The following is a 14,147-nucleotide window of genomic DNA, read 5'->3' on the forward strand; positions in this document are numbered from 1 at the left end:
GATTGGTCTGTAGTTATAGGGATCTGTTTTTGCACCTTTTTTATGCAGGGCAGTGATGTTAGCAGATTTCCAAGCAGATGGCAGATGACCTTGGGCAAATGAGAGTGTGAATAGAACAGAGAGAGGGTGAGCAAGAGCAGAAGAGCAGGCTTTGAGGACACGTGGGCTGATGCCGTCTGGACCGGTTGCAGAATCTGACTCGAGGTTTGAAAGCAAGCTCTCCACCTTGTCAGGAGAAAAGGATACAGAGTCCAGGGACAGTTGGGTGCGACTGGGTAAAGTGGGTAGAGATAGTGATGGGTTTAGGACACAAGATTTAGCTGCAAACACCGAGTTTAGACATTCAGCTTTATCACGTGTGGAATCAGCAGTGCGGCCATTTGAGGTAAGGGAGGGGATGGAGGGGGAACATACACCAGAAACAGATTTGATTAAACGCCACCAGGATTTTGAGGAGGGAGAGAGGTTTGAGAGTTCAGACTTGAGATGAGAAAGATGTTGTTTTCTGGCTCTCCTGAGGGTAGATACACACTTGTTCCGAACTTTGTGGAAAGAACTGAGATTGCCCTCAGTTGGGTTTGCTTTCCATGAGGCAAAGGCAAGTTGTTTCAGGACAACTGCCTCGCCACAAGCTTCAGTAAACCAAGGGCGGGAGGAAGGGTAAGACAACTGAACACGAGAGGGGATAAATCTGTGCATGAGGGAGAGCTGGTATATGAGTTGGTATATTAGGGAATGTACTTCTTATCTTAAAACAGAAGAGATGTTGAATGGAAAACTTAACTCAAAGAAACCACTCATTGTATCATATCTTAAAAGAAGATGTCAACACGTTAAACTAAACCAAACCTCTTACACTTGGAATTTGGGTGTTCTGGAAGTAAAGCCACGGTATCTGTGGATCATTTTTTAAACACCAGATGGCGACACTGATACTGATAAGAATAATGCATTGAGTGATAATGCAAAGGTGAAACAACTTCGTGTTTCTCTACATGGAACATTTTATCCATGAGATCGATTGGAAATTAATTGGGAAAAAAATGATTATGCTGAAGCATACAAGTCTTACCAAAAGGTGTGTGAAAGTAATGGAAATAAAGAACCTATTTTGGATAGGACAGTATTTAAAAGTTTGTACACAATCTATGTGTTTGAGCTGAGTGCTCAAAAGGGAACTATAAAGTCTAATCGAGTGGATACTTCCCTATACATTGAAAGAGAAGAGAGTGAAGAATTGATACATATTGTTTGCGTTTGGAAGAAACAGCATTACAGATTAATACAGATAATGGTGTTATGATTAGTCTCACGTAATTTTTTGTAAAATAAATGAGTGGCAAAGTACCAACTGGGATATATGTTAATCAAATCAATCTTCTTAAACTATCATCTTGTGTTCAAAATCAAAAGCCTTGTACGATTAACGTTAATACAATTCAGAGAAAAGGAGCAGTAAGAATTGATGTTTTGCTCACAAGAGAACAGGTTAAAATCTTGAACGATACTGGCTCACTTAAATTAAAATGACAAAACCAATGTTGAAAAAGTATTCAATAAGAGAGACAAGTGGAGGATTACTCCCATTTCTAATTCCTTTATTTGCTGGTTTAAGTGCGGCTGGAGCATGGAAGGGTGATACTTCAGCTGCGGTGAAAACTGCCAACGAAAGATTGGCTCAACTTCGAGCTCAAAAAGAGTTTGAAAGACTTAACAAAGTGTTGGAGAAACAAATTAGTGGAAGTGATGTAATTGCAGATTTTGCTGAAAAACTTGAAAGTCTACCTGATAATGCAAGATTGTTAGTTGGAGATATGCTTTCTTCTATCTCACAAGCAGGTGTAAAATTAACTAAAAAGGGTAATGGATTATATCTTTCTAATAAATAAATGAGCATTGATGAGTGGTTTAAAGAATTTGGAAAGAATACAACATCAAATTTACAACTTGTCAAATATTGTAAGAAATTAAAAGTTCATAATGTGGTTATTTGTATGAGAAATGAATTAACAAATGTGCCAAAACATACAAAGAATATTATTATGAACTTAGAAGATAATAATGGGAAAGGTTCTCATTCTGTTTGTATTTTTAATATTCAAGATAAATATTATTTTGATAGTTTTGTCCACCACCACCTGTTGAAGTCATAAAATTCTTACAGAATGGTGTTTATCAAACATTTCAAGGGCAATAATTAAATTCCAAGTGTTGTGGTCAATTTTGTCTCTATGTGTTATTTCAACTCAACAAAAACAAATTTTTTAATGATATTTTTTAAACTAATATAAATGACTTATGTTGGTAAAGATGGTTCTATCTTTGGTGTATCCCAAGAACTGGATATTGATTTTTCAAATTATTACACAAAGGCACAGGCTGAACGACAGATATAAAGTATAACAAAAAAATATTAATATGAAAAATGCTTATAAATTAATAAATTATCCAAGCCCGACTGACGCAAATGACTTGGCGAGATTAAGTGATTTATCACAATATATATATATAAATATATAAATATATATATATATATATATATATATATATATATATATATATATATATATATATATATATATATATATATATATATATATATATATATATATATATATCCTTGAATAAAACGACCGTGTTTTCCAAAGACACAGAAGTGTTGATTTTATCTCCAGGTCATACAGAATTCACAGTTCCAATTGAAATAAATTTTTATGAAGAAGGGCGTATTGTTTGTATGAGAATAGAACAATGGGGATATGATATGAATGATTTAGGGTATAATTGGTCACTTAAAATTGACCGAGAAGACCTGGAACAATTTAATCAGTTTCGTAAGGAAGAATATTATCCACTTGGTATGGAGAATAAGTTTTGTGGAAGCACGATTAGCAAACAACAAATAAAATAATTTAATAAGGGTAAAATCAGTCATGGTTTTGCCATAGTTTATATCATGAAAAGACAAAGAACAGGATTATATATAATAAGTAAGGAAACACAAACTGTTTTAACTATGGGAAGATGGGGAGGTATTTCCTGTCATTATATTAATTTGTCATATATTTCTAATACATAAATGACAGCAAGAAGGCTTCAAGAAAATTATCATTTCTGTGTCCAAGCATAACCTTCAAGAAAAGGGTATTCGGTATTTTCATAAATATGTTCTACAACATAAGAATGATGTATTTTCAATAAAAGATTGGATTTATGCTGATGTTGATAAACTGACAACTTTAGATTTAATTAAAATGTGAAATAATGAAAAAAATATAAAGTTAAGAAAACGTAAGGCTCTTTTAGAAATTTAGAAGAAATTTTATTGGTTTCCTGTTGTAAAAAAAATTGTTTTGGATACAAGAATAACAAGAAATCCTGATGAATATCTGTATGATATTATATGGGGTGTAAGTGATTCTAGGATAGTAAGGGACGAGGAAGGAGTTGAGAAACTGAGACAGAAGAAAAGAGGGAAGAGGAAAAGGAGAAGAGAGGGAAGGAGGAGAGAGAGAAGAGAGAGAAGGAGGATAGGGAGAAGAGAGAGAAGGAGGAGAGGGAGAAGAGAGAGAAGAGAGAGAAGGAGGAAAGAGAGGAGAGGGAGGAAAGAGAAAAGAGAGAGAGGGTGGAAAGAGAGGAGAGGGAGGAACGAGAGAGAATAAATAAATATGAAAATACGGAAACCAGTGAGATTAAAAAAGATTGGGGGTATTACAGAAAATAAATAAATCTCAATGTACCGAGTAGGAAAACAAAGAATTGACAAGTCTATTAGCAAAATTTTCGACAAGACTATTGACATCATTTTCAGGGAGAAAATATTGACTTTAATGAAAGTTTTTCATTTTTTTCTTAAATAAATGGAGGAGAGAGTAAAGACATTTCAAAGGATTCTTTATGTTTTAAAAATTAACATTCAAATGTGCATGTTGGAAACTAAAAAGGTTTTTGCACTCTGCAGGAATTTTTCTCATAAATAAATGAGTCTCAAATGTGAAAAGAAAACTAATACTAAAAATATCTCATATTTTAAAAGTAAAAATAACAGGGTTATACAAAAATGTATATGTTCGGTGTGTGGTTCAAAAAAAAATCAATTTATCTCCAAACACAAACTCGGAGGAGATATACAAAAGTTTTTATCAGGAAGTAAATTTACATCTACTGGAATACCAGGGGAATTACATCTACCAGCGTATTCTTTCTGTGGTCCAGGCACAAACTTGGATAAAAGATTACATGAGGCAGACAATCCTAAACCATGGAGTAAACCCATCAATAGGGTTGATGAAGTGTGCATGAGACACGATATTGATTATGGGAATACCACAACTTTGGAAGAAAAGCATGAAGCCGATAGAGAAATGTTGTATAATTTTTCTCTGATAAAAAATCCAACCTTGAGAGAAAAAGTTGAGAGGTTCATCGTGAAGAAGATGATCAGTGCTAAATTGAAACTTGGACTTAGAAATTCAAAAAACTTATAGGTTCTAATGATGTAATAAAGACTGAAGAACAATGAGCCGATGAATGACATAAACCTATATTTACAAAGTTTCATCAAAGGAAGGTTTATTCCAAGAAAGTTGATTATATCTGGTCTGCTGATTTGATTGAACTCAATAATGATAAGGGGTACAAGTATGCTTTAACCGTTATTGATTTGAGGAGTCGATATGCATGGGTTGTCCCTTTAAAAAACAAAACAGGTAATACTCTGATGTTGGCCTTTCAACAGATATTTAATAAAAGTGAGAGAAAACCTAAAAAACTGTGGACTGATGAGGGTAGAGAGTTTTATCACAAGACATTTATGAATTTTCTAAAAAAAATAACAGCATTACATGATACAGTGCCTTTAATGAAGGAAAAGCCGTTGTTATTGAGCGCTTTAATCGTACTTTAAAAGAGAGACTATATAAAAAATTCACACAACTCGGCTCTCAACAATGGTCATCTTTTATTCAGGATATTGTAGATAAGTACAATTACACGATTCACACGTCAACGGATATGAAACCATTAGAAACATTGACAAAATTAGAATGTGAAAAAGAGATTAATGTCAGAAAACCTAAGTTCAAAGTTGGTGGTATCGTAAGAATATATAGGTGGAAATCTCATTTTGAAAAAGGTTATACAAAGCGATGGACAAATGAGCTTTTTAAAATTGTTGATGTAATAGATACAGTTCCTTGGACTTGAAATTACAATAGACAAAACCAAGCAGACAATACTCATGGGAGCAATAGGTTGGCGCTTCACTCCCCTCTACTGTACACCTTTATGGACAATCGAGGACCAAGTCCGAGGTGTATAACAGGTGGCATCTGCCAAGGGTTAAATTTAAAAATATATTTAATGTGTGTCATGGGGGACGTTCATAGATCTGTGAACCCCAAACACAGAATCCTCAACTGAATAGTGAAGGCTTAACTTTTGTTTGTTGGTGTGTGTGTGTGTGTGTGTGTGTGTGTGTGTGTGTGTGTGTGTGTGTGTGTGTGTGTGTGTGTGTGTGTGTGTGTGTGTGTGTGTGTGTGTGTGTGTGTGTGTGTGAGATAATATAACAGGGAGCATAAACAACCCTAACCCAAACCCACCCTTATCCTCACATTCAAAATCTCAACCCCAACCCTCACCCACCCTAATCCTCACATTCAAAATCTCAACCCCAACGCAACCCTCGCCCAACACAATATCTTTTTTAAAATACGTATTTCAACAATATATATTTTTTATGTTTTTTTCTCTTCTTACAATTCTGTCTTTTCAGGCTTTCAGGTTTGATGAAGTTGAAAGGGGGAGTAAGAACCTTCCTGCATCTTCTTCCCAGAACTCACAATATATATTTGTTTATGTTTTTTTTCTCTCTTCTTGCAATTGTGTCTTTTAAGGCTTTCAGGATTGATGAAGTATAAAGGGGGGGTAAGAACTTTCCTGCACTTTCTTCCTAGAACTTTCTTGATATTGCTCTCATCAAGCACCATCCAACAAGGAATCACATCGATAGGTTGAGATCCCCAAGAGTCTTCTTGGTAGAAACCACATTTCAAGTCTCCAAAATAAACCCAACTTTCCAAGTCTCCAAGGTATAACCACATTCCTGTTGAGTTTCCAAGATATGTATCACATTGTGAGTTATCAAGCCAGAACCCACATTTCAAGTCTCCAAAATAAAACCAACTTACAAAGTCTCCAAGGGATAACTCATTTCCTGATTTTTTCAAAATTTGTCTCCAAGGTAGGCTCCATATTTAGAACCATCTTGGCAGAACCCTTTTCCTGAGTCTCCAAGGTAGTTATTTAAACAATCAAGGCAGAACTCATTTCCTGATTTTTTCAATATTTGTGAGTCTCCAAGGTAAAACTTGTATTCTGACTCATCAAGGTATAACTTGTTCAGTGGGTATTGTCTTGATAACTTTCAATGAGTACTATTGCTGTAAAACTCTTTTTCAGGATTTTGCTGGTCTCCAAGGTATAACTCTTTGGTTGGGTCATCAAGGTCGAGCTCATTCTGTGGGTCTTGGTCGCTCACAAGGTCTTCAACCAAACCGACAATTTCACCCCAAGTTGTGGCAAAAGCAGTATTTTCATTTTGTATTTCAGATACAATTTCCTGTGAGAGAAAATAATAATGTATTAATTAAGTGATTTAATTATTAAATGATTATATGCTTAAATCAAACTCTGTAAATAGGAAAATAAAATCTTACCTCAATAGATAAGAGGTTTGAATCCAGTTCATCAACTTGAAGGTTTAGTTCCATACAAGTAGTAGAACTCCAAGGAACTCCAAAGTCATCCCACTCAAGATCAGCACAGCAGTCCATTCTCAGTAAAAGTAAAAATATATTTAAATTCAGTCTGGATTTCAAGCTTTTATATAGAAAGACTGGTGGGTGTGGTTTCCTTTTTCAAAATGGAGAATTCTTTGGAACTTCCCTGGGCAAGCCCAGGCAAGCCTTGTGAGTCAGAGATTAACTGGAAATGATGCAAGAGCAGGTGGTCCTCATAAAAGTGGGTGGTGCTTAGTAAAAGTGGGCGTGGTTTATGAAAAGTGTCTCATGGAGAGTGGGCCTGGCTTATGGAAAAGTAGGCGTGGTTTATTCAAAAAAAAATCTGAGGCTCAGCAGGTGGTCAAACAAGAGCAGTAAGAGAAGTTCATCATTTCATTATGACACAAAAGGGGTATCTTGAAAAATATAAAGATTCAAATGTTTTATTTTTAAATATTTTAGATGAGGATTATTGTGCAAAGAAAATTAAACTATTGAAGGAATTTGAGAATGAACAAATCTTTATAGGTTCAATGAGTGAGCAAAACAATATGCATTGGTTATTTGAAAAAGAGTGCTCCTCGGCTAAAAGGAGAGGCTATTAAAATCTCCATTCACTTACATGTTTTAGATATTTCAACAGCAGAGAATTCAACAGGTTGGGATGAAAAGGAGGTTTATTTTTTAGGGAAAAAAATATGAATCACTGAGAATCCCCATTCACTTAACATGGGGGAAAGTGAGCCAGAATAGGTATATCTACCCAACTCATATCTATATCTATGTATATCCACATACAGCTATCTATATCTATGTATATCCACATACACATATCTATATCTATGTATATCCACATACACATATCTATATCTATGTATATCCACATACACATATCTATATCTATGTATATCCACATACACATATCTATATCTATTTATATCCACATACACATATCTATATCTATGTATATCCACATACACATATCTATATCTATGTATATCCACATACACATATCTATATCTATGTACATACACATATCTATATCCATGTATATCCACATATCTATTTATATACACATACATATATATATATATATATATATATATATATATATATATATATATATATATATATATATATATATATATATATACACATACACATACACACATATCTATGAATATACACATACACATGAATTCGTCTTTGTCACACATCCAACCTGTCCACCAAGTTTTGTCCGAATCCGTCAATAACATTTTGAGATATCGTGCTATATATCGTTTTTGGTTCTATCTTTCATGGTGAAGAATTATTGGATGTGGATCCGGATCTTCACCAAAAATCGAATCATTTTGTCCTTGTCACACAAACTCTCCACCAAATTTTGTCCGAATCCATCCACAGCTTTTTGAGATATCCTTTTCACAGACAAACAAACAGACAGATAAGGGTGAAAATACAACTGTCATCCTCCTTCAGTGGCGGAGGTAATAATAAAGATCATAATAATAAAACTCACTGTATACGAAATTGTTGTAAGCTGGTATATTGTTGACTGTGCAGCTTGTTCCACCTTTCCCAGAATGCCTTGTCACAAACACAAGCTTTCAGGCACAGGTGCATTTTCAGGCATTTTCTTGTGAATAAATAATTTACTGCAAAAAGTTTATTCATTTGTTTTACCAGCAAGAATTGTGGAAATCTCGTAGACCCACCACTCCAAACAAATCATCATTGTGCTTGGGATGGCCAATCTCATGAAAGGCCACCAATCTTCTAGGCACTTCATCGTCCATCCTACAACACCGTTATCAGCAATTTGTGAGAAAAAAACATTAATTTCACGTTTTAAAAACTTCTTGCACAATTGTACACCATTTTTTAACTCCTTGGATTCAACCATTCTACTTTGTAAGGAATTATAAATTTTATTTATCACTCAATGCAGCAAAATGTCAACAATTATTTCATAAATGATCATGGAAAAACACTTTTTACGAACGCACTATTCTGATTATGCAAGAGTTTTCATCAGGAAGAAAGTAATCTCAGCTTATAATGTGTGAAATATAGCACCTCCTGCAGTCTTTTTGTCTGATGATAGGAGACTATGCAGTGCCACTTCTTTCATTTCAGGTGTTGCCACTTTCTTTATCTATGCCTTTCCTCTTGAACCATTTGTTACACATCAATACTCTCCGTGTAGCAAGGAATCACAGCAACTCTTTCCCAGCATTAACGACATCTCGACACCCATGTGAACTGTGAACATTCTCCAACTGGTCACTCTCATTACGTCTTCACTGGTAGAAAGGGTGCAAGACCAGACAAGAGGTGGTAGAAGACAGAGACCACTGACCTGTCTGGGATGGGAAAGTGATAGTCCTGTAGACTCAGCCTCAGCAAGGGAGATTCCAATGATCTTGAAGGCCTTGGTTTCCATGGTGTCAAACTGAGAAAGGTGTGAGGCAGGGAATCCAGCCCAGAGGGGGAACTGTGTTCCATCAAGCTGCGGATGAAGGTCATGGAGGTGGATAGGAGTTCATTTGTGCCAAGGAAGGACCTTGTACGATGGAGGATGCACAGTCAGCAGTTGGCTTTGGAGGCCAACTTTGAAATGTTTTTTTGCCCAAGAAAGATCATGCCTGATAGTGAGACCCAGGAGTTTGAGTGACTGAATTTCCTCAAGAGGATTGCTAAGAAAGTAGATGAGACAGTTTACCAGATGATCATTTCAGAGAGAGATAGTGAGAGTGTGGGATTTATAAGGATTTAAAGATATATTCCAAGTATTTGACCAGTTTGACTCTCCCAAAGAAATGGTAAATTTTGTGAAGAGAGAAATGCTTCATGCTCACCAATGCATTGTTTCCAATCCACGTTCCAATTATTCTTTAGACCTCTCAGTATGTGAGACTGTTCAACAATTGGTATTATTCTTAATGGGAGAAAAAATGGATGGACAGTCAACAAACTGCATGAATAACATTTCAAAGGGAAGGCCTCTGTGCTGGTATCAAAAAGTCAGCAGATTGCTGAATGAAGTGCAATTGAAAAGGATGTAGATTATAGGTAAATAATGTGTCTGACATAGATGGGCAACAACTTTTGTAATGACCCTGAAAAAACAAAAGTACATTGTCAAATCATGTTGAAATGGGAAAATGATTTAGGTTAACATTGCATATATACGTATATATCTTAAAACTTCTTGTTATTGATCACTCGCAAATACAAGCCATTGCTTCACTGACGGGTCAATAAAGAGGGGTGGGGGGGGGAGAAAGAAGGAGGGAGAGAGAGAGGAAGCAGGTGTAGGGTAAGAGGGGGAAGGGGAGGCAGAAAGGATGCAGAGAGGGCAGTTAGGGTGGAGGTGGAACGAGCGACACCTCCCAAACGTTGCTATACTGCAGGAGGGAAGGGTGCATGAGAGAAAGAGGAGAGACACACACACACACACGTGTGATGGTGGATACTTCGAGACCTGGGAGTGATTTCTACTAATTTCTGAAACCAGCATGTACAAAAAAAAAACTTCAGCTTGGTCCGTGAATCGTGAAACCTCGACTCAGATTCTGCAACCGGTCCAGACGGCATCAGCCCACGTGTCCTAAAAACCTACTCCTCTGCACTTGCTCACCATCTCTCTCTGTTCTATTCACCCTCTCATTTGCTCAAGGTCATCTGCCATCTGCTTGGAAATCAGCAAGCATTACTGCCCTGCATAATAAAGGTGCAAAAACAGATCCCTGCAACGACAGACCAATGAGCCTTCTCCCAATCATCAGCAAGATTATGGAATCCATCATCGCTTCAGACATTAAATCCTTCCTCTTCTCCAATGGCCTAATTTCCGATCATCAATTTGGTTTCAGATCAGGTCACTCTACCCTGGATATGCTGCTTCTGCTCTCCCAACAATGGATAGAGGTCCTCAACGCCAGACATGAAATCAGAGCCATATCCCGAGACATTTTGCGTGCTTTTGACACGGTCGGGCACCCTGCCCTGCTCACCAAACTCTCTTCCTATGGTATCCAAGGCCATCTCCACTCATGGCGCAGGGCACTCAAGGTCCGCCAACAACCCCATTCTGATAAAAGTACCAAAATCACGAATCACTGCTCACCTTAACTCTTTCATTCCTCTTTTTCCCACCTTTTGAATAAAATCCTTCACTCTGTTCAATCCCATTCTTCCCTCCAGGCCTTCAAAACAGCTGTCCACCATCACCTCTTATCATCCCCGATCCAAATCCTCGATCTTTTCTCCCCATGTTAATCCACCCCAAGCCCACCTCCTTAAAATTCCCTGCTTTCCTTCATGAAAGTCCCTGTAATGTCCATCTTGTATACCCCATGTTCCCCGCCCCATCCCTCTCCATTCCACAGATCTCCTAATGTCTCTGTTTCCCACTGTTTTGTCCTTTCCACTCCCACCCCTCTTGTCTCATGCCCCCCTTGCTGTGCGTTGTGTGTAAGCTCTCATACGAGCCTCCAGAAGGTATACAAAAAAATAAAAATCGTAACCCCTTACCAAAATGAAGGTGGATGTTTTTAGCCCACTCAGAGGACTCCATTCCACATTCTGAAACCACATATGTTGACACACACACACACACACACACACACACCAACACACACACACACACCAACACAAACACACCAACACACACACACACACTTTGAGACCTGGCAAGTCTCTGTTTCACCTCTTGAAACCCACCCACATGTGGAGATAGCAGGCAACAGCAGCAACTTGTATGTATATACATACACACACTTCCGTTATGGTAATGGAACACACATGTACACACACACACACACACACACACACACACACACACACACACACACACACACACACACACACACACACACACACACACACACACACACACACACACACACACAATACATAAAAACGACAAACAGAAATATTTACCTTTAAACAGAGTTCTTTGAAAGAGGAATTCAAGTGGGAAATTACTAAACTTCATTTGAAAAATATATCAAGGCACAGAACACAAAACGTCGATCTCTGCTCTCTGCCTTCATCACCAGATCATGGCAAACACGTGGTCGGATGGACCTTATTGTGTATATATATATATATATATATATATATATATATATATATATATATATATATATATATATATATATATATATATATATATATATATAGATGTCGAAGTAAGGGATGGATTACATTAGGAGATCACACAGAAAGTTAAACAAAGTGATATCCTGTAAAAATATAATTGCAAATTTTTAGCGGATGAGACGCCAACCGCAGGGCACCGCAGGGCCCAACACAGACTGAAATGTACGTCTGTCGAATCGATATTCCTTTGAAAGCACGGATACTTTTACCGAAACAAACAACCAAGCAGCTTGGATAGCACTTGCTAAGTGGCTTAAGAACTCAAGCAAGCACTCCAACAAAACGGTTGTTAAGAAACGGCTCGTTTGGCACATGATTAGCAACACCATTTAATATACCCCTCCCAGAGATGCCCGAATGTTAAGCCACGAATGCTGACATCTCCAGATGTTTATAAGCATTGCAATGTACCCAGAAATTCATGGCTATGATGAACAGGCATTCAATCATATGAGTGAGGAAAGTGAAAACAACAACTTTATCGTGAAGAAATCGCTGCACCCTGTTCCAAGTCGAGGCAAGGTTGAGCAGGCCAAAAAATATGGCGGCTTCAGACCCCAGCAATGTAACCCAGGAAATGCCTAAAGAACCCAAAGAGGATGGTGCCTGATAAAGTGTATAATTAAATAAGGCCATTAATTATCTTCAAAAGGGGTGTTTTCATTAACTCAAACACCCAATTTTCACTCTTAAACATCCTTGGAGTTTTTTTTATTGTGCATGCAGTTTCAGGCTGCTAGGTTTTATAGTTTTGGAGTTTTGGAGGACACACACACACGCACACACACACACACACACACACACACACACACACACACACACACACACACACACACACACACACACACACACACACACACACACACACACACACACACACACATTACCTTTTATTAGTTTAGATGATCACAATTAGTGTGTTTTATACAAGATCCTCCATGCAAATGAAATAAGGGAGTACATTCAACTTTGTGCTCAAACATTATCCACTTCCATTTTGTGGTGTTGTTTGTAAAATTTGTGGGTATGCAGCTATTACCTCCCCATGTAGATGGTACACAACCTCTCCACCAGATGTAAATCATCAGAGTAATCATTTGAAAGTAGAAGTTGAGTGCATGTGCAATAGCAGCTCCTCTGTGGCACAAAGTAAAATACAGCAATAAGGAATGAGTTGTAAAGCTAGAGGCAAAACGAAACAATGGGGTTGAATTGGGAATTCAGGATTGTTTTTAAGGATAATCAGAAGGCATTTGTTAGGTACAAAACAACAGCACTGGAGACAGGCTCTGGTTGTGATGGGAATAAGCAGAGGATTGCGAACAAAATTGCAAGCCAAAATAAAATATGACAAGGATATGGGCAAGGTCATAAAGAATAACAGTATTTTTTTGAATTTTACAAGGGGTAAAAAGCAGATTCATATAAGTGTAGGACCTTTGAGGGCTAACAGTGGAAATTGGTATGTTGAGAGCAAGGTAACAGGCTTAATAAATCGTTCTTTTGCAACAATATTTACAAAAGAAATGGCAAGGGAATTACTACCCCGAGTAGCTGAGAGAAACTATCAATGAGGTGAGAGAGGGCTTTTCGAGAGGTTCCATAGACAAATGTAGAAACAGTTATTAACCTAAGAGGAAATAAATCCCCAAGTCCAGATAATATGCATCCAACAGCACTTTCCACAATTGGTCGAAGGTGTTGGTTTGCCATTTCACTTTCTCAGTGTCAATATACCTCCATGCAGCATCAATGATGCTCTTATCAGGACTTTGTGAGTGCTCCTTCAGCCCAGTTATGTTTCAGCTGGTGATTGCTTGCAGTGCGGCTACACTGGGTTTGTTTACGGTCACAGTGGAATGCCAACCAAAAATGTTAATGCACAGTGGCTATTTTCGGCCAACCTTACTCACCATTTGCCTACGGTGTGGAGAATTGTTTTGTTAAAATCGGGCAACGAAAAAATTGTTAAAAAATAAATTCCCCATTCAGTCAAGTACTCTTCGGGAGAATTTGATCAATGCAAACAACCTCAGCGGTATAGTTCGCTGGAGCTATCTATTTTATTTTTTCTTGAAATGATTTATTTTAAAATCTCAAACATTTAGTATAGACAAAGAACGATTTATTTTTAAGCATAAAATAAACATCGCCATTTTCATCTAATTCTTCCGTGTTCATTATTAAATAAAATTGTGT

The 14,147-nt window shown here is 37.2% G+C and overlaps 1 protein-coding gene across 2 annotated transcripts in view; it reads right to left on the reverse strand.

Annotated features, from left to right (window-relative positions):
• Positions 1 to 14,147, reverse strand: part of LOC147011053 (multidrug and toxin extrusion protein 1-like) — a 226,908-nt gene that overhangs the window by 95,098 nt on the left and 117,663 nt on the right. For both annotated transcript variants that reach the window (XM_085858608.1, XM_085858609.1), the window contains exons 8-10: positions 12,988 to 13,085; positions 8,466 to 8,579; positions 8,302 to 8,369 (exon numbers count right to left, since the gene is read on the reverse strand). In XM_085858608.1, coding sequence (XP_085714734.1) covers positions 8,302 to 8,369; positions 8,466 to 8,579; positions 12,988 to 13,085 — 280 coding nt within the window. The remainder of the gene's footprint in view (positions 1 to 8,301; positions 8,370 to 8,465; positions 8,580 to 12,987; positions 13,086 to 14,147) is intronic.

Source organism: Eptatretus burgeri, chromosome 16 (assembly GCF_056783735.1).
Source record: "Eptatretus burgeri isolate ZD-2024b chromosome 16, Ebu_testis_v1, whole genome shotgun sequence".
Taxonomy (NCBI): Eukaryota; Metazoa; Chordata; class Myxini; order Myxiniformes; family Myxinidae; genus Eptatretus; species Eptatretus burgeri.